A 26171-nucleotide genomic window follows, 5' to 3' on the forward strand; every position below is an offset into this window, starting at 1 on the left:
AGTTACATCCCGCTACTGTAGTGCCCGCGGCAGCCCGTGCCCCTCCCTGTTCTCTGCACTCGTGTCTGGGAGCTTGTCCGCCCGTCTGCGCTGCAGGAGATGTTTGCCTGTCACGTTAGCTGCGCCTCTCTATCAGGCGCCGTAGGAGGCTACTGCGACGCGACGCCGCATCAATGTCGTCAAGTTGTGAATAATTCTGAGGAGTTTGCAACAGCACAGGGCAGCGATCAGTATTCTCGGCGGTGACTAGAGGCTGTGTTGGCTGTCCGGAGCTGTCGTCTGCTCGGTCCTGATGTCCTCCGCTGTATGACGGCTGTCTTATGCTGATTCTGGCAGTCTGATGATGGGCGATGCCTACCCTGATGTCTGGAGTTCGTTGTTGGCGGCAGATCGGCGGCTTGCAGTTGGAAATGAATGAGCTGTCAGTTCTCCCGTTATTATCCCATCGTTGAGGATGAACATCCCCTACCGTCTTATGCATGAAGTCAGTTTTCACTAACTATTAGGCTATCATTTGACACGTAGAACAAAAATCGTCATGCAAACTGATGTGCGACGACTTGGCCCATGCACCTTCCTGAGCCTGAACTAGGCGGAGTTCATGTTTCACCGACGATGCCAGTTCTGCAACTGACCTGGCCCGTCATGTCGCCTGCATCGCAGAGTGAGCTGCAACATGCTCCATCTGTCACGCAGTCACCTCACTGTCTCCATACTGTCAGTCGCACTGTCAGCTGTCAGCTGTGGGCGGTACGTCGGACTGTCGTGTCCGTCGCTCAGGCTGTCCCCGTCGCCGACGCGGCCTGTCCTACGACCGAGAAGTCGACTGCCGCTCAGAAACTGCATCGTATAGTATTCCAGCAGTGCGCCTTCCGTTTCGTCAGCTAGGATTATAGATTCTGTTTCTGGGCACGTCTCCGAGTAGTTTGATAGCCCATCGGCCCCAGGACCCTGGCCGATTTCCACCGAACCGGACAAATGGTGAATTCGATTAGGCAGTTCCCGAGAGCCTCATCAATAAGACATTCGCCAAACCGTCGAGTCAAAAGGTCATGTTAAACGGTGGCAGAGAAAGCAAATCATGGTTTGATAAAGTGACAGATGAATCGGATGGCGGTTAGGAAAGTCCAGCTGTGACTCTCGCTCCCACAGCGTTTATCCCAGCGCTCTCTTAGAACCATCGTCATCTTGTCGGCTCTCGCCAACTTCGTCGCTACACCGGAGGATGGGCGGCTGTTTCTTCCTCCGTGATCCGCTGCTAGTCGCAGCTGCTGACTCCGTCGTGCAGCCGCCTCAGACCAGTCGGTTGCACAACATAGGTGCTCTCAAGAGACGGCCGTCGGCTCGGTGCAGTTCTCCTGCTTTGAGATGGGCACTGGCGACGGACGTGGCTGACATTTCGCAATGATTAGTGGACAGTGTCACCGAGTGTTGACACGTGCAGTGCGGAAATACAGCTGATTCCTGCATCTTTCGGTTCGTTGAATAGAGGCTGGACTCGACTCAATTTTAGGAAAAGCCAGAGATGTTTATCATGTTCGATTAGTCCTTTCGCGTTTCACAAAATTTTTGTCGTCCCAAAATAAGGTAACGATGGTGCCCAAAAGGTTTTATTCAAGCCATCAATTGTTGCAAAGTAGCTAAGTAGGGATTCCAACATATAGAGGCGGCACATAAGTATCGTGTAATTCTGCTAAATGGCTTCATATTTATTATTTCAAATAAGATGGTATATCTGGGATAATATAATCACGAATACGATATGATCATAGCGTGATGTTGATTCAGCACATTTCTTTCTTTTTTCCATAGAATATTACAGCTTTAATTTGTCAGAGCCTACAACATAAATATAAGTAAGGTTTGGTTACTTTCCCCTTCAATTATTCCACGCAACATCTCGGTTTCGATCGATAGCCCCTCTTCTCTCCACTATACACACACGATGACCGACGCTGTGACCTGTGTCTCTGTGTGAGGTCGTCTCCATGACCGACGCACCGACAGCAGCGCGCCATTCGGCGCTGGAGCCCCTCCTACCAACCCGTGTTTGTGCAGCTGTGCCCAGCCAATGCAGCCGCTCTGTGAGTGTCGAGCTGGGTCCCAGTGACCGATAACACCACCCCACGCAGAGAAACTCTGGACCGGTGATCGCTCTGTCCCGGGAAAACTGAGGTTGAGCTGGGTGTACGGTATACGATGGATGGATGCGTTGTATGTGGGTACATATGAGAGAGTGGTGGGCTCAAGTGGACACGTGCGCTCGGGGCAGAGTCCAAGAGTCACGAAGGTAGTGAGAGGGCAAGGGCGACTGAGGTGTCCACTCGACTACGGCGTGACTCAGAACGGACAGAGACGCGACACGGCGTTTGTCGAGGAAAGTGAGCGTATAGTCGAACAACCGATCGTGCGGCCTTCACCGCTTGTCGCTCTATTCCTACACTTGCAGGAAAGGTGACGGGGGTAGGAAAACGACCGTGTAAACACTTTTTAGTGCAGTATTCTTATGTCATCCATGTGGAGTGGATGAGCCCCATGGGTTCGTCTGCTTTCACTCGTTTCGCCAGTTTAGGAACACTGACCCTGAAGCGGTGCTGGTCCATTTATTCCGCAACACACACCTTCACGAGATACACCGACTTCTTGCCAAGTCGCCTCTAGCCACGGTCTCGGCATGATCTCGGCTAACAGACGTTCCAGTTCGGCTCCATTGCGATATTTTTCCGTACGATATTGTACGGTACGCCACGGCACGTCTCAAGTACGTACGTTCACGGTCGTCCTAGTACGGCACGTCTCGGCGTTCCTGACGAGGTCGGCGTCCGGCGCGGCTCGCCCCGGGCACTGCCAGTCCTGCACGGTGCAGAGTTCGTCCACACCGGCCGCCATGGAGCCAGAGGCGGGTGGTGCTCTGCGGAGCCGCGGCGCTCCTATTTTGCGGCTCGGCACGGGCGGACGAGCTCGCGCCAATGATGAAGAGCCGATCGTGCGCTGCAGCAGGGGCGATTTCGCCGCAGCAGGCGAGCGCGCCGTGACCCTTATTGTCATGCGCCGAGCGCGTGGCATGTTTGCAAATGCTGCCGGTGTCAGAATAGCAATGAGCACGGTCTGGCCGAGTTCGGTGGACATCTCAGTGGACGGCGGACGGTGGACGGTGGACGGTGGACGGCTCGCTGCTGAGAGGACGCTCCATGGCGCCTGGACTCCGGGACGCCTGGGTACACGACCCTCGAGACAGGATGCCGAGTCGTCAGGATGCCCGGGCGCCAAGATGCCGGGCGTCGGATTTTCCATGTCCCCCACTGCAAATGGCCGGCTCGTGAGGTGGCTTTATAGGCGGCCACCGACTGGCAATAAGCCGGCGGACCATATGCGGACGCAGGTCCGGTTGACTACCAGGTCTGAAGCGGTGTATCGGTGGCTGAGGTACTGCTGTCGCTCATTTCAGCTACAGCGCTTTGGCGTGCTGGACTAAGAGAGTTAAATAAAACAGGACCTAACGTCAACAGAGGAGCACCCGGGCGCGGCGTCGGCACGGAACACGGTGAATTAACTTTCACTAGCTAGTTTTAACATTTGCTTGAATGATTGCCGAGTGCAACATGGAAGTGGTTGAAGATCACAGCCTGTATGCATGTCTTTATGATGGAGGCTGTCAAGTAGCACAATTATTTGGATGTGGAAACGGCATTTGAATAAATGGGTGCTTGCTTCACTGTTCATTATCTTGACGACACTAAAGTTTATGCAAAGCTTTCACGAGACATGCGTGTCTTGTGGCCGTTGTTTGATAATTGGTCTCCTAGATGGCAGCAGTTATTCGCGTCTGAAGGCATGCTGCACCGCATGGCACAGTACGGTTTTGGTTGAACTCTCAATAATAAAAACGTAAGAATAGAATAAACAAGTCACCATGAACTCCAAATGGGGATGTCTGGTCTTATCTGTGGCCCTCGTTTATCATATTATAAGCCGATCGGTTTAAGCCGTATATTATTTTCTACCCATTCACCTAAGCGCTGTGTTGGTATCGCTGGAGATATGCCGACAGATTTGGCCCACTTTTGTCCTGTTTCGTGTGAACACCTGGCGTTTTGCTCGGTTGCCATGCTTTGTAAGCTCAGACAGCTGCAGATTAAAAGCCGCAGCCATCACTAACACCTGGTATTTCTTGTTGACGAAATCCACCGTTGTAGGTACTGAGAGGGTACACAGCGGGTAAAGAGCGAGCAAATAACGGATAAATAACAGATAAACAGCTGGTAAACACAGCTGATGCTTCTAGCGTCAGGCGACAGTCGACGATCAGGCCCGTATATTGAAGGGTTACAGAATGGGAGCCATCGGCCGATCCACAGGGAAGAGCGCCGAATTGGCCAAACTCGCTGTTCCAACCTACAGTGACAGGGGTAACACGCGGCATAGTGCGAGTTAGGAGTGTGCTACCAACTGGAGCATCAAGTCCAGCTATACTGAGGCATCTCACAGTCCTACAATGTATGATGAGGGTGTGACTATACCGCTCAGCTCATCAGCTCCCCATATCGCCCCGCCTCCATGAGCAGACAACCTAATAGAAAACCACAGTACGCTGGTCTCCTCGCTGTGCCTCGTCTGAAAGACCCTCCCCGGCATAGTTTATGAACGATCCTCCCCCTCCGTCATGCTCCCCTTGACGTCCCCTCCACCGTCCCTTGCCTATTATAACCCCTTTGTCTCATTGACCGACCCCTCCCCCCACTCTGCTCACCTGACCACCCCTTCCCCCTGCTCCGAACTGACCGATCCCCCTTCTTCTCTCTCCGGCAGAGCTCCGTCCAACGCTGGACGTGTTCGCGCCCAAGAACGTGACCAGGTTCTCAGAGATTCTGTTCGACATACAAAAATACCAGATCATCGTCGGTGCCAGGTGAGACCAGGGCTTATCAAGTCCGCTCTGGGCTTGTCCGGCGTGACCGGCGTGTGGTCAGGAGGGGGGGGGGAGGGGGTTGCAGAGCGACCTTGGTCGGTCCGTTACCTAGGGCTGTCCGTTGGGTTGGGAGTGGGACTGGTCGCCTTTAGTCACGGCTCAGTCGGCTGGCTGTTGGTGCTGAGCTTGAGGTAAATGCTGTCCGGTCGCCACACCCCTATCCAGGTGGTAACCGAGTCGATCGCCACGACCGCACCGACGCGAGCCGACTTAGGACCGAGAACGGGATATAACTGTCATTACGGCCGCAGTCAGTCGGCAGCCACGACCGGCTGTGACCTGTTCCGTCTCTACTGGATAAGACGGTGGGATTAAGTGCTGCTTTCATTAGGTATCAAGAGCTTCCTTGCTCTTGGTGTCTCCTAGAATGAGAGGGATGTTTCGTCCCCTCGTCATCCTGCTACTTATTCAACCCGCACAGCCGATTCTCTGCCTCAACCCAGTACCCACTATAGTAGGTCACTGTCCTCTCCATTGTCCCACTGCACAGTGCACAGTGCACCGTTGTCCCGTGTCGCTGACGTTTGCACGGCTCCGGCTGCCCCGGAGTGATGTGGCGACACTGCCGCTCCGACAGAACTCATCCGTCGCGTGGCAGGCTGCCTAATGAGCTCATCAGTGCCGTATTGTAACCCGCGGCCGGCGGACCACCGGGCTAGTGCGTGCAGGTGCGGGACCGCGTTGCACGAACAGGGAGGCGAGGGATGCTCAAACCAACCACGTTCCAGCGCGGATACTCACCGCCGGTCCTCGCGACGTCGAGTCATCTGAACCGGCCAGCGTCGTGACGGCGGTGGTTGTTCGGAAATGCCGCGCGCCAAACATGGAATTGGCTGGAGTTTTCTGCGGAAAATGCCATTAGCTCGGCCTGCAAAAATAAGTAAGCGTTTTTGAGTGGGTCATAAAGCTGTCAAGTTATCCAAATACAACGAAAATTAATCATGTACTTAGCGAATCACTAATATCTCTTTTGCGCAGACGCCTTCTGGTAATCCGTTTAGTGTGTAATTCATCCACGTGTAAACCGTCGGGAACACGTGAACATTTCAACAGCCATAACGGTTATCAAAAGGTACTTTTCTCATATTCATCAGGCTATTAGAAGGTAAAAAATAACTTCATGAGTAAAGTGCTTCCATCATGCGAGATTAGACTACCACTATGGAAGCACAACGCTGACGCATGTATCGTACCATACCATCGAGGCTTATCTCCTGAAAAGCTGCCCCACCCATGGGATCAAACACCGCATACTATCAGCCTCCGCAACGACCACTGCAATATTTACGATGGCTGCGACGTATCGCAACGTTTAGGGTGTGTGCGATATCTCCCTCCTGAGCCGTCGTACCTGCCCACCTCGTGACGCCGACGCCATATCGGCCGTATTTTAGAGCCATCCCATGGGCAGATTGCGAGCCGAGGTCTCGGGCTCCCCAGTATACACCGTCGTTCATTCCGCCGGCCCTAGTAATGTCGGGTGTGACTGTACCGATTCATGAGTCGGCTGTCGTTTATCGAGGCGGTGTTTTGTCCGACGCCCCCATAAATTCGGAGTTACTGCCGCGCTCATTTGTACCACGCCCAGAACATGTTACGGGGGCGGCGGCATCTTTAGTGGTTCATCTGTCTGTGATAGCGCCTCCACCGGTTACACTCAGCACGTGCCGACCCGGTTACGTGCTTGGTAATACCTGTAGCACCTACCGTGTGTGTCGGCTAATTTCTGCCACCCTCCCCCCACAGGGACCATCTGTACCGTCTGAGTGTGCGCGGCCTGCAGGAGCTCGAGTCAGCCTACTGGCCGGCAGACAAGGACGCCGTGAAAATGTGCGAGATCAAGGGCCAGACGGCCGTCGACTGCCACAACTTTGTACGCGTGCTGCACCGCCACGAGTCGCGCCTGCTGGCCTGCGGCACACACGCCTTCCAGCCGGTGTGCACGTGGCGGCAGCTGGACGCGCTCGGCACCGTGCAGCGGCGCGAGTCGGGTATCGCGGTGGCGCCCTATTCGCCGCACCTCAACGTCACCTCAGTGCTCTCCTCAGAGGGAGATGTGTTCGCTGCTACCCCGACCGACTTCTCCGGCCTCGACCCGGCCCTGTACGGCCGCAAACTGCGCACACAGAAGTACGACAGTCGCCTGCTGAGTGCCCCGGACTTTGTCGGGTCGTTCGAGGCCGGGGATTTTGTCTACTTCGTGTTCCGCGAGGATGCCGTCGAGTACATGAGCTGTGGCAAGGTGAGTGTCAGTAGAACGAGCAAACGAGGTGATTTATTTATTGTATTTATGCCTCAAGCCTTTGAGATGACGGTAAAATGGCGGAATGTAACTTGTTACTATTAATTATCTCATTGTATTCCTAATGTAGTTAATTTGATTGTAATTTGAATTAGATTATGCATGAGGTGACACGGATGATTGTCGATATCATTTATGTGTATCCCGTTAAAAAGAAATAATATTTTCGTAACGGTATAGGCCCCAATTAAAGCCATTAAGTCCCCGCGGTCGCGACCCGACCTTACCGTCGGTCGATTTTTACCGTCTGTTTGGTCAGCGTCGTCACCTCGCGCTGTCAAAACAGAGTACAGATGGTAATCGCGTCATGTTCGGTGTCAGGCGGTGCCAGACAGCTCGGCGGCAGGCCAGTGACAGTTCACACGGACTATCGCCGCCACACCTGCCACCGACGGGAAATCGGCGACGATATAACCAGAAGGAAATCCGCACAGAGTGACGAAAACCGACGGCAGCTCAGATATCCATTTGCCTTGCCGTGGCCTTCAGTGGTCATGGCGTTTTGTATCATTACCGACTCACGGCATCCGTCGATATAGCGATATAGACTGCCACCAGCCAATTGTTCTCATACTTGTCACAGCAGGGTCCCGCCTCCCGCAAGGCCGTCTCCTGTCCCCACCCCAGCACACACAGGGACGTCTGCACCGCGCATGCATGCAGACATGCAGACATTCATGATCCTCAGACATGCCGCCGTCGATAAAACAGCCCCCAGGACCCCTGACAGGGACAGGGTGCACGGCATATGGCGGTAATTACAGCGGATGGAGCCTGCAGTGGGGCTCGGTGCACCAGGAAAGCTGATTACTGGCATCCATTCAGATAAGACGCCAGCACTGCATAATCATGACGATCATTAACTGCCAGATGTAGATTACGACGGAAACCGACAGCGCGACAAATATTTAAATGTGTCACATGACGTCGTTTCGTTTTGCGATTAAGCTACATATAGGAAATTCCACTCCCGATTGCCCAACTGCAGATGCAATCTAGAAATTGTTGCGACATTTGGATGCAACGAGACATATTTTCGATACGATTCAAGCATTTCATGCACGAGCAAATACGATCGGTTTGCACATGGATTATTTTGTTTATTCGGCTAGATAATCTTACCATACCATGAAACCACTGTTGTCAATTTGTTTGACCCATCATTTGTGTCTCTCATCACAGGCGGTGTACTCGAGGATCGCTCGCGTTTGTAAGAACGACCGAGGTAACGGTCGGCACGTGTGGACGACGTTTGTGAAGGCGCGTCTCAACTGCTCTGTGCCGGGCGAGTACCCGTTCTACCTGGACGAGGTACAGAGCATCCACTATCTGGACAGGGAGGAGGTGCTCTACGCTACCTTCACCACACCAGAGTGAGTATCGAGAGATCGGGAGAGTAGGCGTACTAAGTACTTACCGCGAGATGGGATGGGGAGGGGAAAGGAGGATAGGGAAAGGGAGGAGACATCAACAAACATTTATAATGTAGTTATAACTACATTCATCCCCGTTGGATACCAAACACCTGTAACGATCCGTCCCGCGCCCATATGGAGGTATCCCTCAATGGTGGCTGTCTATGTCTCAGTGGTCTGCCTCACAGAGGCTAACTGACTCAGTGAGAGCTGTCTCAGAGGGCTGTCTCACAGAGACTGACTGTCTCAGTGTCTCAGAAGGCTATCTCACGGCGGCCGGCCGTCTCAGTGACTCTGAGGGCAGCCTCCGCACGGGACGAGATATCACGCTCGTAGTGCCACTCTGTCTATTGACTTTACTCGCGCTATCAGACGCGGGAGGGGGGGGGGGCTGTGGAGACGGCACACTGTCAACTTAGTGTCATTTCTTGAGGACCCTTTAGAGGCCTTCGAGGAAAATGTCCTTGAGTACTGATTACACGCACAAGCGAGTCACACAACGTCCTTCTGTTCTCCGTCGTATTTATTATTGGTAAACTGAGTTCGATTATCAGCTCAGAGCCCCAGCGAAACGCTGACTATGACCAGCGGTGACAGAGTTTGTGTGTACACATTTGCAGCGGTCGGAAGGCTGTCACGCCCGCTGGGCTGTCTCCTGTGTTGTCCGACAGCGGTTTGGAGGCAGTCACGCGCGCGGGGCTGGTCGAGCAGGTTAATTACACCGGAGAAACCGAGAGGAAAGTGTCGCTATCCGGCCAGGAATAACAATTACCAAACGGTTAAGGCGGTCACGCTCACTCCGGGCTATGCCGTTGGTGTTGAAAACAGCAGCGGGGCTAGGGCCCGATATTTTCCTGTAAAAAGATCTCTAATTCACCAAAAGTAGGTATTCGGTTTCATCAATTATTTTTTAGAAATATTTCATTAGCAATCACACGCTGGTAGGTATTTGTTTTGGAAGGGTCTCGTAAAATTGTCCGTTTTGTTTTGCCTTTCGAAATGTCTATCAATTGGCTATTTACGTTCCCCGGATGAGGCAGTTTCCTCAACGCCTCACAACTGAACCGTCAATGCTATAGCTCGTATAAAAGATCAGAATGATCACAGCTGCACATAGCGGAACGGGAGGTCTTGAAATGTTATCACATGTTAATAGATAACGAAGGCCAGAAAATAGTTCACTGTAATCTTAGATAGAAAAGTTGCGTAAAAACTAAAGTCCATTGGTCGTATGACGTTTCGCCTCGCAAAGAACCAGTCCCACAACGGCAGCAGTATCGTAGCCTCTCGGTTCTAGAGGTTGGTGGACCCTTGGGAACCCTGCTGACACGGCAGTGTCAGCGCTGTGTCAGCGCCGGCGGCTGCCGATGCCGGGTCATGACTGGGACCGCTGACATAAGGGCGCTGACATGGAAATGCTGACCTGGGAGTGTTGACCTAAGGGCGCCGACCTCAAGGTGCTGACCTCGGGGACCGCTGACCTGGGGGAACCGCTGACCTGTGAGGCGCTGACATGGAATTGCCAACATCAGCCTCGCATCAGCAGTCGCCGCCAGTTCGTCCGAATCATCACCTGGGCGGAGACGAACCAGTCACTCTCAGCATTCATGGCGCTGTGGCCTGCGGCAGATTCGGCGCAGCGCGGCCTTTCCGGCGCCGCCGGTGCGCCACGTCGGCCGTCTGACCACCCCGGAGTCAATTAATGACGCTGCAATCTGTTCACGGTGAGACCGGCGATGAGTAACTGCAGACACCCACTGTGCGTCGTCTATTGGGTTTTAATTCTCGCCCGGGGCGTGTGCAGATTTGCTGCGAGGGAGGCGGTGGTTATAGGGCGGCGGCGGCGGCGGTCTCGTAGGGTGGAGGGCGGCGGCCGACCTGACCGGAGGGCGGAGGCGGCGGTTGCCGACGGTACCGCCCTCCGTCGCGCCGCTACTATGAAGGGAGGAGGCGCGGTCGCGTGGCTCAGTGTTGGGTAATGCCTCACCCCGCCAATCGCGGCTCTGCACAGTGACCGGCGCGGCGGTGAGCAGTGCTGGTCGGCCGCCCGTCACTCACGTGCGGCCCCTGGCTCCGCGGAGTGTGCGGAGGAGGCACAGACGGGTCAACCGGAGGGGTCGATGGGTCGACCCGTCTCGTCGCGGAGATGGGCTGCGGCCTGGACTGCTGAGCTGACAGACACTGGCAGAGCCGCTATTGGGAATGAGGAACGTAGGAACCAGCTATGGTTCGTTGAAGGCTATCGCTTGATGCTTGCCGTCGCAAGCGAATTTGTTGCATTCTGGATCGCAGCCTTTGGACTGGGACCTGCGCTGTCATTCATGTAATTCGTCCGACAATGTCAGAAAGCTGGGCTATTTCCACCGACTCGTACCTAAATGCCACCGGTCTTTGTGTTCGGCGGCGATTCGCCTTTGGGCCCGCCGGTGATAGCTATCGACACATTCAGTCTGCACCCGTTACCATTGTGCCCGATTCGGAACGCCAGACGAACCGGCTCACTCACCTTCGTGCATCGAGTATTCGCTATTATTTTTACCTCAGTCTAGCGCATGAAGATGTCCCGATTGTAGCGAATCGCTTATCTGACAATCTGGAATCGTGCTAAGGCACGCTACATTAATTTTGATTTAGCCGTAAAAGTGAAAGGGCCTGGAAAATTAATAGCCCTGCAGAGCAACACAACGTATTTTCCTTCATAAAACAAAACAAAGCCTCCATCGGGAATCGCTGTATCGACTGGGATGGCTCTCACATGTTGACAGCTGGGCGGTGTTTTACAGTTTTTCTTTCAGTACCAGTCAGTGAGTCAGCGTGGGGCAGGCCGTTCTGGACGCCTCAGTGCAGGGGTCCGTGTTGCCAGCCGCAATTAACTGATGGCCCTGAGCCGACAGAGCTGACGTGACTGCATGATGAGCTGTCCACTGGCCACTCCAGCACGGCCCGCCGGTGAATAAATGCCTGTCAAGTGTCCCAGATTCGGGCGAGGGGCGCTACCGTCTTTGTTTGGCCCGAGTTCCCGAAATGGTCTCGGATGCCCGAGTGGACCCTCTTCGGGGATTTATCCTAGGCCTCAGTCGCAGTATGTTCTAGCCCTCGGTAGTCACAAAACGATACGGTCGTCCCTGGTTTGAGCAGTGAGGTCCTGTCATGATATAGGGGTTGACTCACTGGACTGGATGTGGTTCTGCCACGCTTCATGAGCCATGAGCTCGGTAGTGTCCCTGGCACGGCCGATTGCCATCCGGATGTACCGTTCCGGTCGTGCGGTGCCACCAGTTCCCATATTTCTGTCCCGGAGGCGGTAGTGACCTCAGCTCGCGCGCGTCACATCTACATACTGCTGAATCCCTACACTTCACGAGACTCGTCTCAAGAGGAAGCCGTTTGGTACGATAATGTGCGTCCACGGAACGTCCTCGATGTGGCTTATTGCTAATACGGCTCTGTAGAGAAGTGCAATCGCAGTCAGATTCAGTGGTTAGCAGATATTGAGCCATGGCTTCCGAAAAAAAAACACGAGTCAGCTTAGAGCTGGCTAATCGCAGGTAGCTGCTTACGCGATACCTACCTGATGGCGATTGACAGTACGCCACTCTATAGTACCTTGCATATCAAAAACATTAACCCGCCACCGACCCTCCAAACATTGCTACATTACAAATCCTGCACTCAAACCCTTTACCCAAGGACGGCGCACTCTCAGATGCAATCTTGTTAATTCCTCGCCCGTCCCACTGCACTGGGGCGACTTACTCAAGGTCTGAAGTTGGTCTGAAGCACCTAGACTCGGCCAGTTCTGAAACGCGAATTGTGTCAATCTCCGTAAGTGGAATATTAAACAGAGGCTTACATGATTACCTACCTACATGACTTAAGTAAGTTTCTACCAACGAAATTCCTTATATGCAAACGTCAACGTCCTTGACCGTCTAAACAGAGCAAATTAGACGCGAATGGTGTCAAATGTGGAATTATGTATCTTGCCAGCATTGCTTGAACTAGTGTGTGAATTAATAATTTTATCGATTTTTCCTATTTGCTGCAGAAGGCAGGTATACCTATCTAAAAAAAAAATGGTTTCATTAAAGTACCTACACTGCATCACCTTGATCGTCTGGGGCAAAGTACCTTTTACACGTAGGCTACCTTTTATGCCTTTTATCGTATGGTATGTAAATTGTAACATCTTAGGTGCCATGTGTGGTCGTGCAGCCTGCCCACAAGGTGACCGCTGCAGGTTGTGCCGACACTCGGCCCGGCTGTCGGCGGTCAGCTGGCCGGTGGCCCGTGCTGGCACATTTTTACTAATGGTATATCTGTAGACGTGTGCTGCACCTGCAATATGACGTCACTCACGTGCCTTGCAGACGACACGGGGGGGGGAGGGAAGACGGTGGTCGGGCGGGCTCTGTGGGAACTGCGTAGTCTGTTGTCGCGCTGCTATTGTAACGTTCAAACAATGCGTTATCAAAGATACTGAATGGAGTGACGGTGAACATTGTTTTACCTTCCAGTGCAAGCGCCCTGACAGTCGGGATCTGGAGACGCGTCCAATCTTTACATCTTATCATAGGAAGCTGTCAAAATGTGTAACATCAGATAGGTATCTCAGCAGGATTAGGAACACTGAATTCAAACAAAGTGACAATTGATATCCATACATCTGGTATACCTCATTCGCTGTCTTCTTTCCACCGCATTACTGCCCGTTCCGTAGGTACGCTCCCACCCTGACCTCCGCCCCGCTTCGTTTTTTTTTTTCTTCAGTAACAGCCTGGCCGGCTCAGCGGTGTGCGCCTTCACGATGGCATCTATCAGCGCCGCCTTCCAGGGCCCCTTCCAGCACCAGAGCGCCGCTGGAGGGCCCTGGAAGCGCGTCCACCTGGAGGATCACACCCACTTCGAGTGTCGCTCGCCGGAGGTCACCTCGGGTCATCAGCTGGCAGCGCTGTATGACTTTACACTAACGGCTGAGGCGGTACAGCCGGAGCGACCGGAGCCGCTGCTGCTGCTCGATGGAGTCAGGTGAGAGAGAGGGAGTGAAGGGGTTGAAGGGGAAAAGTAATTGATGAGTGAAGAGAGAAGGAGAGGAAAGCATTCTGGTGGAACCTGTGATTGAGCAATGAGCATCTGCTTGACAATGTGACGAGTAGAACGAAACGTACGTATTCACTATTGAGTTAAAACAGAAGCGAGATAGCCTTACAGCGAGATAGATACAGATAACGAGATAGATTATATGAGGACAAGGTAAGTCCGGCTCCTGTGTAATAGAAGCAAGAACCAGCCGTCCCATATCGGGGATAGACGAAAGGATACCATTGTAAGTCTGAATGAAAACCGGACTCACCGGCTGGCGGTGTCGCAGCGCCTTAAACCCAGAGTCTGGCCCGGATGTGTGCCTGCTCAGTGGGGCTCCGACGGGAGAGAGGACAGGATAAAGTGGACGGGGAACGAGTGGGCTTTTCCAGCCGGCTGGCGGACGGCTGAGTAGCCGCCTCCGAAACCGTCTCTAGGACGTCTGTGGGCAATCTCGGTGCCATTCTGTGCCGTCTCGGTGACATCTCTTGACCGTCTTAAAAACTGTATCTGTGTCGGTCTGTTGCCGCCCCTGGGACGTCTCTCTAAAGTTTAACGTCTCTGCACCGAGTATGTTGTTGTTAATGGCGTCCCGAAGGCCATCGCAAAGTGGTCTTTGGGCCATCTCTGTCGTTTCTTTGCCGATCTCGTGACCCTCTAGGCCGTCTCTATGTCTCCGTACCGTTCTGTACAGTTACCAATCCGTTTCTGTTTCGTCTCTGTACCATCTTTGGGCCATCTCTGTGCCCTTCCACAACTGTCACGTCTCTACCGTTCTATGACAGCTTCTGTCCCGTCTCTAGACAGTATCTGGACCGTCCCTAAAGTATATATAGCCTATAGCCGTCTCTGTGGAGCTCCGACATGCATCCGTCCTATATCCGCCTGTCTCCGTGCCGTCTCTGTGCTGTCTCTGTCGCCCGCTTACCGGCGGCTAATGCATCTGGCCGTATAAGCCGGCGCTGTAAGCCGCGCCGCTGGAGATGTTATCCGGCTGAGCCGTGAGCGGCTCGCCAGGCAGAGTCACCGAGTCGCGGCACTCATGGTCGCAGAGTCGCCGAGTCGTGGCACTCATGGTCGCCCCGGCCACCTGCCGCCCAGGGCCGCGCCTTGTGCCGGGCGACCACGGTTGATCGTAATCACTCGGACACCGGACAGTCGCGAAACCCGTGATCCCATTTTATATAGAGGAAATGTGTGACGGGTCGGAATGATGAATGGCATATGCCGAAGCGATGGCATGTGTGTATTGTCTTCTTCCTATCGCAGCCTCAATTTTTTAGAGCTCATTTCTGCTTCTGTTTTCTCTTTTGAAAGTGAGGACAAAATGACATCGGTATTACCAGTAAAACGCCTTTTGGGCGAAGAACGAGCGAGCGAGACAGTGAGCCCTGCACGTGCGGAAGGGCGAGAGGGTACTTCCAACGGGCTTGCGCAAAGCACCCTTCTAACCGGTCGCTAGCGGTGTACCAAATTTGAGCGCAATCGGCCCAGCCGTTCCTGAGATCTGGAAGCGGCATTCTGCACGTGCGCACGTGCAAACGGGGTCCAAACTGACCTTTGCACGGCACCCTACTAACCGGTCTCCAACCGCGTACCAAATTTGAGCGCAATCGGCCCAGCCGTTCTCGAGATCTGGAAGCGCCCCTTGCACGTGCGCACGTGCAGTAGCACCTTAACCGCAACACATGGGAATGCATTGCCTGGTGGGTGTCTACCTGTATGCCAAGTTTCAGCGAAATCGCCCCAGTAATTACCGAGTTATTAAAATGGGAACAAATTTGACACCTCTTATTGTTGTATTTTGCACGTGCACTGGGGGTGACCCACATGCATGGAGACTGGAGAGTATCCTATTTTTGGTAGAAAGGATGCAGCTACCCTATAAAAAATACCGCAAGTTAATCGCCCAAGCGGCTGCTGAGATATGAGCCTCTCAAAATCACTACTTTTGTAAAACAGCTTGAACACCCTCGACTTTTCACGTGGCACGTGCCACGACGGTCACTGAGATGTATCAAAAGTAGTCAATTACGGGGTAGAAGGGATGGGGCTACCCAGCAAAAAAGACCGCAGGCCAATCGGTCCAGCGGTTGCTGAGATATAAGCTTCTCAAAAGCGTTACAGGCCGGGCCGGGCCGGGCCGGGCCGGGCCGGGCCGGGCCGGGCTGGGCCGGGCCGGGCCGGGCCGGGCCGCTCATACTGAGATTTTTCCGTTATATTGAAAAGACTCGCTTCGCTCGCTGCGCTCGCTCGCTCGTAACCACACTGCATAATATGCCCGGGAATGCCATTGAATACCAGTGAAACTAATACCCTCTTACCTGTTGTTTGTGCTGGATGTGAATTATGACATCTGACCTGACCTGACCGACAGGCTGACCTCCGTGGCGACTGACGTCATCACCACCAAGCACCACGTGTCTGTGCACGTGCTGTACGTGGCCGACACCACGGGCACGATCCGCAAGCTGAGCGTTGTGCCTCGCTCGCGCCAGACCTGCCTGCTGGAGGTGCTGCGGCCGTTCAGCAAGCCCACCCGGGTGCTTACCATGAAGCTGCTCAGAGAGGCGGTCAGTAATTCTTCACCTATCACAGGGACGGCGGAGGGGAGGGGGGAGTCGGGCTGAACTTCTGGTCTACGGGATTGCAGTAGACTAGACAGTCACTGGGGCGGTTGGCACCGGTACAGCAGTTTGGTTGTTTCCCTGTCCTTGTCTGTGAGTGTGGACTGTACCATCGCTCATAGCTCTGTTTATGAAGATTTTTCCATTACGTATATTTACATATATCATACTGTTCCGCCATGCATATTTATCTGTATTGAGTCAGAGTTCAGACTATCCGTTCTCGTTCCCACCTTCCACTGCAGCAACCGTGCGTCAACGTTTTGCAAATCGTGCTGGAAAGTAGAATTTTCGCGCTAGCCCGGCTATCCGGTGCAACTGAGTCACTCGATCCACGGCCACTGAATACCGACCTTGTTTGTCCCCACTGTGGACTCTCACCCGACCTCGGCAGTACACACAGCTGTGCAACTGCCCACCGAGCGTGTTTGCACTGCTTTGTGCCGCTGCAACTCGTACAGCGGAAGGGAACGAAGCAAGCTCGGGTTTACTTAGGATTGGTGTCCTTCCGCCACGAAATCTGGCTCGACTGTGGTTCGACTTAAACCTAAGGCCATATGACTCAGCTGTGAACTGCTACAGTGAGCTGTGGGTCTCTCGAGTTGTAGCTGTTGATTAGTTCGTTGATATCCGTCTAACGTTTACCATCTGACCCGCAGGCCTCCCTGTACCTGGGTACCGACTCGGGCCTGGTCCGTCTGCCGGTGGAACGGTGCGGCCGGTACCGCAGCGAGGCCGCCTGTCTGGCCGCAATGGACCCGTACTGTGGCTGGGACGAGGCACGCGCTCTCTGCACGCCGCCGCCGGGCCAGGACCCGGGCGTGGCCTCGTGGCTGCAGCCGGTCACCCAGTGCCCCGACCTGAGCCGGCCCGTGGACGGCGGCTGGAGCGCCTGGGGCGACTGGCAGCCGTGCCGCCAGCTGGAGAGCAGCGACGGCGAGGACGAGCCGGGAGAGCCGTGTCTGTGCCGCCGGCGACAGTGCTCGAGCCCGGCGCCGGCGCGCGGCGGCGCCCCGTGCGTCGGCCTGGCCGCTGAGGTGACCAACTGCACGCGCCACGGCGGCTGGACCAGCTGGTCAGCCTGGTCGGCGTGCTCTCACCCGTGCGGCGTGGCCGTCAAGTCGCGCCGCCGCTCGTGCAGTAGCCCGGCGCCGGTGCACGGCGGCCGCGACTGTAGTGGCGACGCCGAGCAGGAGATTATGTGCCACTCGAACCCGCCGTGTCCGAGCGAGACCAGCCTGCCGGTGGACGGCGGCTGGGGCCACTGGAGCGCCTGGTCCCGCTGCTCGGCCCGCTGCGGCGGCGGCCTGCGCCGGCGCCGCCGCAGCTGCGACAGTCCTCGGCCGGCTAACGGCGGCCGGCCCTGCGCCGGCTGCGAGCTCGAGTACGGCGAGTGCGGCGGCCAGCCGTGTCCCGAGCAGCGCCGCCTCACACACTGGACGCCCTGGCTGGCGGCCAACGGCAGCACCGCCGGCCGCCAGCAGCGCTTCAGGTTCGAGTGCCGCGCGCCGGTGCCGGACGCCGCGCTGATCAGGGTGTCACACGCGCGCAGCGACGAGCGCCACTGCACCGCCGACGGACAGTGCACGCCAGGTGAGAGGGACAGACATGCATCACTGTCCATATAATACAATGAAACAGATACGGTGGTGGCTCTAGATGCCTTCCCATGAGGAATTGTGTTTTTAGCATGATGTTGAACGATGACATAGCTTCTACTTGAAATGTTCGAGCGTAATGAGATTCAGACTCATGCTTTCGTTTTCGTTCTGAGTCATCCCATGGTCCGCCCCTTTCCATCGTTTCTAACTATCGTTCGTTCCAACGTTTCTAACGTTTCTAACACCCAGCCCTCTTCGCCCCTCTCTGCCCCTCTTTGCCCCCTCTCTGACCCCCTCTCGCCCTGTCCCGCAGCCGACTGGACCGGTCTGGGCTGGGGCGACTGGGGCTCCTGGTCGCCCTGTTCGGTGCCGTGCGGCGGAGGCGTTCAGACCCGCTCGCGCGCCTGTGATGGCCTCCCCTCGGCCTGCCTGGGACCCAGCCGCGTGGAGCAAGCCTGTAACACGGAACGGTGCAAAGGTGAGCGTCCAGAGGTCGTCGCGCGTCCGGCGGGGAAGGACGGGCGTCAGCACGGCGTGAGTCACGCGACAGAGCGGCCTCACTCACACCCGGTCTGTGGTTAGACCTGGAGAAAATTACAGCCCGCTTCACGGGAAGCGCTGATGCAAGGGTGTGCTGACGTGCAGGAGTCCCCAGCAGCCTTGGTAAATAAAACATGCTGGAAGAAAGGGCCTCGTGCTAACGCTTTGCACAGTCACGCCCCAGAACAGGGGAGAATTGAAACAATGCATCGGTTGTTGATTGTTGACTGGTGCACGGCAGACAAGTATCGAATGCAACGTGTGATACTCGTGCTGTATTGTTTACTGTGGAAAACATTGTGGGGATGTAATGCCTTTATGTGAGCTGTGATGCCATTTGCTGTTAGCATGACGTGAATCATGACGTGAAATGTCTGTGGTATGGCGACTGGCGTATCTCAAATGCCGGTGCGTGATAGATGAAAATCGTGGTGTGTCTTCATAAGTTCATAACCCTATGTCTGACATGTTTTATGATCCATTACTGTGTTCTGCGCTCACATGTGTCATGGGTGTATGACACAACGCAGGACTCACGTATAACCCGCTCCTCTCCGGCAGGTGACTGGTCGTGCTGGTCGGAATGGTCGCCCTGCTCCGTCTCCTGCGGGGTCGGCCGGCGCAGTCGACACAGACAGTGCCGGCCGCCCGAGGGCGCCGACCCCAGTGACGTCACCTGTGACGGCTCTGACGTTACTGAGGAGCCGTGCGAGATGCCCAGCTGCAGCAGTCTAGAAGGGTGGAACGAATGGTGAGTGGCTTTGTGCTGTGTCGATGAGTCTACAGGTGTTAAAGTGAAAGTGCACGCATTATTTTGGTGCTCTTCCAGGATTTTCAACGATTATCAAGGATAAAATGGTTTATCCATAAGCGCTATACATGATTTACCGGCACAGGTACATTTTCCTTGCATAGTACCGCACTATTCCAGTAAAGACAATACACACTTCTTTGTCGTAGTCGGTATCCGCCGTCCTTGAGTAGTTTTTCTCCCATTTCCTCCTTATGCATCCACCGTTGCGTTTACTCGATAATCAGAAGGTGCGGGGCTTCTGGTGACCTCTCACTGTCTACGGCCCCTGTGCCAGGTCACTCAGTACCTGCCCTGACCTCGCCCCCCCCCCCTCCCCCCCAGGTCCGTCTGGAGCCAGTGTGATGTCGGTGGGGAGCAGCATCGTGTCAGAGACTGTATGGTCTCGGAGCCCGGCCAGGAGCTCTGTCAGGGAGTGGACCGGCAGAGCAGACTCTGCGTGGAGACCAGCGATGGTAGGTTCCAGAGGATGTGTGGAGATGATTTAGAAAAGTGATATGGAGTGGCATACCTACTGATCACTTGCTGCCACTCAGGGTACCTATGATTCAGTGATATGATTCATTGTGAAAGTAATTCATGGGACCCGTTGAATTTTGTGGGATGCTGCGTGTCTTTCTTCTTTAAATGTGTTTTCTTGTTGGTGTGTATGTGTTTATGAAATAACTAGATTTTTGGCCCAGGTAGACCGCTGTTATCGATGAGAATCTGTTGACGGCCCCTCCACATTTTGTCATTAAGCTCCCAGTGCTGTGCTCAGAGGTCAGATCACGTTTTGGCTCGTCCCCACCGTCCCCCTCTCACACCGTGCCCTCTGCCCGCAGATTCCGTGCTGATGGCAGCCACGGCTGTGGCGCAGGGCGGCGTCAGTGCAGGTCGACTGGTCGGCGCCTGCCTGGGCTGCTTCTGTGCCGGCGCTCTCCTGGCGGCCGCCGGCACGTACTACTACTTACATAGGCGGCGATACGGTCGCGTGCCTGGCTCCAAGTACTACGACACACTGCCGAAGCCGGCGGCACCGAACGCCTACCAGAGCGTGCCCGGCGTCCAGGAGCTGGCCGAGCTCCGTAACGGCCGCGGCCGGCACAGCTCCGCCGGCAAATCGGCCGCCGAGCTGTCCCAACCCGAGAAAACGGCCACAATACGCCGCAACGGCAGCCAACGCTACACGTCGGTACTCGGGAGCGAGCTGCGCGCAAACCTGGCGTCAGACACCATCTACTGACCACTGCCGGCAGGACTCAGTCTCCAGTACAAAGGGTGCCGCGGGAGGGGGCCGCGCGGCGGACTGGGGCGGCCGTGGCCCGCCGTGCACTGGGTGTGTGAGAGGGCGGGCGGTAATTGCCGCATCGCCAGAATTGTGATATCACCTCGGTCATGCTGTGATGGACACTGCGGCCATTCTCATCCACGTGTGTGACTGCGTGCGTGTGTGTGTATGTGTGTTTGTAGCGCCATTAACTATGCTTTGCGATCGGTTGTGGGATGAGACTCAGGTATTTCAGTGCCTGCGAACAAATGTTATAATTGACGTGACGAGGTACAACATTAACTGTTAGGTCCGTGTCTATTTCACGGAGTTCGATCGTGCCGTGCGATGTTTTTTAAAGTGTATGTATTTTTAATGAAGCTGTTTGACAATGTCGACCATGAGTAGGTTTAGATAACCGATATCTTGCTGAGGAGCGACAATGAATTGGACCAATCGTGCACATACTGAGGTTACCGATTTCTACCCCGCCATTTGAGCGACTACTGTGCCTGTCTACGATCCGTGTTTATCAAGTGCTGATTGCAATGCATTCTAACAAGTGCGACGGTATAATAACAATTTAACAACCCGAGCGCTTAACGATTCAATGTTCCCCCGTCCCACCATCTTACAAGTTCCGCGCGATTTACTATCGCTGTCAGTGTCATGCCGCCGCGTTTTGTACTGCCTGACGTGCCAACGGGGCGCCCTGGTTGTGTTGTGGACTGTGCAGGGCAGGGCAGGCGGGTACAACTACCCTGGGTCGACTGTCGACACAGAGACGTCTCTGTGTCGACAGGTGGTCGAAATACACGGATCAGATCGGAAACGACACTTTCGTTGCATGCCTATCATGGAAGCTGGTAGCGTCCTGGCCAAAGAACCACAACTAAGTCGTGTTCGTAGGCACCTCGACTGTTTCGAGGGGTTACAGACGAAATCATTTTATCACAGCTGACAGTGAAACTGGCCCGAAGAACGGGAGGGCAGAGGTAGGAGGGATGCGGGTCAGATGCAGAAAGGCAGAGGGGGTGGAGGATGGTAACAGGTCAGGTATAGTATAAGGATAAGGAGTGGATCAGATGCAAGAGGAAAATGATATGAGAGGATGGTGAGGTTGATATGCGGGGGGGGGGGAGCAGGCCTACCGTTTGACACAAGATGGGGGGTTTTCACTTTTCTCCACGGGCCCCCATGTCACACGAATCTCAGAGCGGTCACTATCTGCAGAGCGGCACGCTCGGTTCCCATGGCTAAATTCTGATTACCGGGCGACCCGCCTTCAACACCATCCGGGAGGCAGTCCGTGGCCGCCCAGCAGCTGTGGTGAACCCACGATAGATGCCGCAGGGGTTCCCCAGCTATCTGCTCTGTTTGAGTAAGGACAATGTCGTGAGAACTGCCGAGGTGCGTCGTTGAAATATGACGCAGGTGATGAACATCGTGATTCCCAGTATTTGGTTGAAAGTGAAAGTGACAGACATCCCAACTGAAGCCATTTTGTTGTTGATAAAGCCATTTATTAGCACGAAGAAGATGTGGAGCGGCTGTCTGGTAAAACACGACAGAGATAAACCAAAAGCTACCGATGCAACAATAATGCATCGCAAACCAACACCGTGTTAGAGACAAACGGGCAAAACTGGTCCTACACTTTTCAAAGAATAGCAATAGTCAAGAGGACTCCTGTATCACAAAGCAATTCTACACATTTCATAACGATAGCCATTACAGTACTCATCAACTTGTCACCAGCATTGTAGTTTGTACACCCAGCATATCCACCGAGCTAACTATGACACGAATTCCGGCTGTCGGAACAGAGAACCTCCAGCACACTGAGTGAAATGTCTCGGCAGTCGTATCGTAAGTAGACCAACCAGGAACAAGCAGTGCGCAATTTCTCTGCGTGCCGTCCACACACGTAAACACGCAGCATAAGCGCAAGTTGCAGTCAAGGCAAACGCCATCGCAACTGACACAGGCCTCTCGAAGGTTCGCTGTTCCATTCTGCAGTATCATTCACGTTCTCCAATGCCGTCGTTCCCGGGCATACTGTGAGAACGAATCACCGCGTCGCTTGGGGGAGAGCCGAGGAATCCCTTAACCTTGTGACAGCAACCGCTCCTTACACATTTCTTCCCAGCATTGCCTTCGGTTCAGCGGACGCCCTTCACTTGATGTTATGCTTTTTGGCGAGAGCGCGGCGCCGGTAGAGCCAGTACTGGGCGCGAATCGTGTCATGTTCAGCGGCCAGCTCGTCACACAGTCTGAGTGCTCTCTGAAGCGCCTCCTTGTCCCCAGCGGCCGCGCGCTCGGCGCTGGCATCCACCACAAACGCGAGCAGCTGCGGCGCGCGGCAGCCGGCCTCCAGCAGGCCGTCACAGAACTCTGTGAGCTCGGCGTGTCCCGACAGGCCGGCGGACGACTGGAACAGGACACCACGCAGGTAGTTCCACGCCGACTCGTTCTGCTTCACCTTGCGCAGCGCCTGCAGACAGAAGGAGACCTCGCGCGCCACCACCTCGGCCGTGAAGCCGGTGGTGTTGTTACAGACAAAGTAGCGCTGGTTCCAGGCCGAGTTGTTGCGCACGTCCTCCTCGAGCAGCCGCTCGGCAAACTCTAGCTCCCCGTCGAACAGGTCGAACCGGCGCACGGCCCACTGCCGGTACTGCCAGGCGTGAAAGTTCTTCGGGTCCTGCGAGAGCACGATCTCGGTGAGGCGGCGCTCGTCGCCCGGCTGGCCGCGACGCTCCACCAGCACGCGCCGGTGGTGCCACACCTGGTAGTTCTTCGGGTGGTCCTCGATCATCTGGCGGGTGAAATCGAGCTCGCGCTCCAGCGGGCAGTCGAGGGCCTGCAGTAGGTGACGCCGGTGGTGCCACACGCTGTAGTTGGCCGGGTTCAGCTCCAGCGCCGCCGAGGTGAGGCGCAGCGCGCGCTCCGACACCTCGCCCGAGGCGAGCAGCGCGCGGAACCGGTCGTACACGTCTGTGAAGCGCTCCGAGTAGAGGATGCGCACCACGGGCTCTGGTCCGTCGTCCTGCGGCACCGGCTGCACGTCCTGCCAGTCGGGCCGCTCGCCGTACGGCACCCAGTCGGGGTCATCCACCGAGCCCTCCTCGAACATGGACGGCGGCGCCGGCTCAGTCTCGGCGGCGGCGGGCATGGCGGCACGATCTAACGCAGGTACGGCGACTGGCTACACCGGCCCAAGGCGGAACACACCTCCCCTGCAACGGATGGATTAGGTAGAAACGAGCTGGTATCTAAATTCACCCTTTAGGAGAAAAAAATGTTAAAGCCATGGTATGTGTGAGACGCCATATCCTGGCAGGATATTGTGGGCAAGCACTCTTGAGTTGAAAGCATCTTAAAATACTCATGCAGGGCTAACAAAATGGAGAATGAGATTGAGAGAAACATATCAAATTCCTCATATACCGTAAACCAGAGCAACTTTGTACCACTTTTTAGGTTTTTGTTGAATATATTTTTTAATTGTTGTCCAATCTGGCTAGTTTTTTGCAAGGTGGAAGCTACAACCTTTGTCAACAGTTTGCTCTAGAGTAAAAGAATGCTAGCATCTTGAGCTATTTTTTTTTTATTGAACAAGTGGTCAAAGTTGTAGAGGGGTTTTACAACTTTGTACCACTGATCATAATCCTATTTTATTCAATGCTAACGAATAAAATGGTATTTTACAGAGCATCTTTGGTCCACATAAGTTCTTTTAAAAAATATCCTGACACACCAGGACTTCAACTGGCTGAAAACAATCACAGAAACACTGGTTTACAATGGGGCAACAGATTCACAGTGAACGGCTGTTCCGGGCTTGTCTCTTGGGAGTACCTCTGATAGGTGCGACCTCCCACTTTTTTTTCTAGACTTTCCTGCACTTTCTCCTCCCATAGCATTAACAGTGAAGCAGGATCAAAGGATCATATGGCACAACTCGGACCTGAAACAGGAAAAATCATATTGGATAGGTATGGAATACAACAGGCTGGGAAATGATCTGGATTTGGAGGGCTAAAAATGAAATATAGACGCAGCAGCATAACCAATCGACTATCAACATCAATAACTTCCAGCATTGACTGTCATAAATGACGAAAAAAGTATGCTATAGTGATGAGAAGCTTCCTAAGAATGATTTCCTGGTGGACCAAAGTTGTAGCATTTTGACGGAAAAAGTGCTTGCAACTTTGACCACCACCCCTAAAAAATGACCATAAAAAGAAAATGGGGGTTTTCTTCCTCTAAGCCTTTGGAGAACTCATGTACTTACTGTCTAGATAGCCAGTGTCGCTCCAGTTCTTACCAGTTCCGCTCCCTACATCATCCTAGCAACTTCTGTTTTTTTGCGCCAAAATCAAGGCTTTTATTATAAAAATTCTGCTGCTGTCAAGGTCACATAACAAAAGCAGGTCTGTTCACACATAGTTAGGGCACATATTGGGCTAAATTGCCTGCATGAAAAAATGTCCCAAATATTACGATGGATTTTTTAAAAAATCAGCAAAGTATCTTTTCCATGGTGGACCAAAGTTGCACCGATGGACCAAAGTTGCTCTGGTTTACGGTAAGTTTTTTTGCTATAGCTTTCTGATTTTTATGCATGTAAGATAATCAAAAATGGAAATGAATGATCTTTACAAAAGAATTTCAAAAAAAATATTTTGCACTTTTGGTAGAGCAGCATTTGCATTTACAGCATTTGCAGCAGAAGCTTATTTTGTGTTCCCGTTGACCAAGCCAAGGCATAATGCAATAGGCATAGGTACCTAGTTCAAAATTAACTGCATGCTAATTGGCTGACAGTGGGCTCTGCCAGAGGTGGCTGCATTTTTTGCCATTTTGCTTCCTCCAGACCGCAAGGCAGTGCAAGGCGCATTTGCAAGTAACACACTCATTTTGGATTAGAAATGGAATAGGTACCTATCTTTTGACTAGAGTGAGCATTGGGCCATAAAAGCTCCTGATTTGTATTAGTGTCCTGTCAGCTCAAGCTAAAGCTACAAAATTGCTATTCCAATGTAAAATCCCATGTTAAATAAGCTTGGCTGATATATTTCCTTGAAATCATTATATCAAAATGAGAAAGTGATTAAGATTGTAGGAATGCATGTTAAGACTTTTGAGAATTGAGTATAAGTATATACCTATTAGGTCTGAATGCTAAACCGATCATGAAAAGCAAACTTCCACTGTACTTAGCAGCTTCTGTTTAACTAGCTGATAATTAAATTGATGAAAGTGCAACTAAAGATTACTTTACTTAAGTGCAACCCTCCAATTACTCACCCAACCTAACCCAAACCCTTCACCTACTTTTCATAGAATCATCATAGAATGCATTTTCCGAATCGTAACTATTGCGCAGGTTTTGTCGAGGATTGAGGCTTCTACATGCTACCACATTTGCTGCCATATCTAGGAAATATTTTTACCCTCGGGCATGTTTTCAGCGGCAAGCGTTTGGGAGAAAACATGCGTTTGGGAGGTGGACGTCGTGCATTGATTTTGCTTAAATGTTGTTAGGGGTCTTCTATTCGCAAAAGAAATC

The 26171-nt window shown here is 53.7% G+C and overlaps 2 protein-coding genes across 10 annotated transcripts in view; one reads left to right on the plus strand and one right to left on the minus strand.

The window, feature by feature from the left end:
- LOC122369238 (semaphorin-5B-like) overlaps positions 1 to 21428 on the plus strand; it is a 52388-nt gene extending 30960 nt beyond the window's left edge. Inside the window, exons 3-12 of the mRNA XM_043343813.1 lie at positions 4810 to 4909; positions 6716 to 7211; positions 8454 to 8644; positions 13457 to 13714; positions 16146 to 16341; positions 17055 to 17988; positions 18310 to 18474; positions 19098 to 19287; positions 19672 to 19802; positions 20172 to 21428. Of these exons, the coding sequence (XP_043199748.1) occupies positions 4810 to 4909; positions 6716 to 7211; positions 8454 to 8644; positions 13457 to 13714; positions 16146 to 16341; positions 17055 to 17988; positions 18310 to 18474; positions 19098 to 19287; positions 19672 to 19802; positions 20172 to 20572 (3062 nt within the window). The 3' untranslated portion in view covers positions 20573 to 21428. The remainder of the gene's footprint in view (positions 1 to 4809; positions 4910 to 6715; positions 7212 to 8453; positions 8645 to 13456; positions 13715 to 16145; positions 16342 to 17054; positions 17989 to 18309; positions 18475 to 19097; positions 19288 to 19671; positions 19803 to 20171) is intronic.
- Positions 1786 to 25982, minus strand: LOC122369239 (protein farnesyltransferase/geranylgeranyltransferase type-1 subunit alpha-like). Of its 9 annotated transcripts, XM_043343823.1 has the most exons (4): positions 25768 to 25792; positions 22739 to 23832; positions 2352 to 2357; positions 1786 to 1799 (listed from the first exon to the last, which is right to left on the minus strand). In XM_043343823.1, the coding sequence occupies exon 2, from the start codon at positions 23766 to 23768 to the stop codon at positions 22773 to 22775; it is 996 nt and encodes a 331-aa protein (XP_043199758.1). In that variant the 5' UTR covers positions 23769 to 23832; positions 25768 to 25792; the 3' UTR covers positions 1786 to 1799; positions 2352 to 2357; positions 22739 to 22772. The 9 variants fall into 9 exon arrangements, with proteins under 9 accessions (XP_043199758.1, XP_043199756.1, XP_043199749.1 ...); XM_043343821.1 differs by lacking the exons at positions 1786 to 1799; positions 2352 to 2357; positions 25768 to 25792 and adding an exon at positions 25937 to 25982 and having other exon boundaries at positions 22098 to 23832; XM_043343814.1 differs by lacking the exons at positions 1786 to 1799; positions 2352 to 2357; positions 25768 to 25792 and adding an exon at positions 25910 to 25949 and having other exon boundaries at positions 22098 to 23832.
- Positions 25983 to 26171: the final 189 nt, after the last annotated feature.

Source organism: Amphibalanus amphitrite, unplaced genomic scaffold (genome assembly GCF_019059575.1).
Source record: "Amphibalanus amphitrite isolate SeventyFive unplaced genomic scaffold, NRLGWU_Aamphi_draft 001019F_arrow, whole genome shotgun sequence".
NCBI classification, from domain to species: domain Eukaryota; kingdom Metazoa; phylum Arthropoda; class Thecostraca; order Balanomorpha; family Balanidae; genus Amphibalanus; species Amphibalanus amphitrite.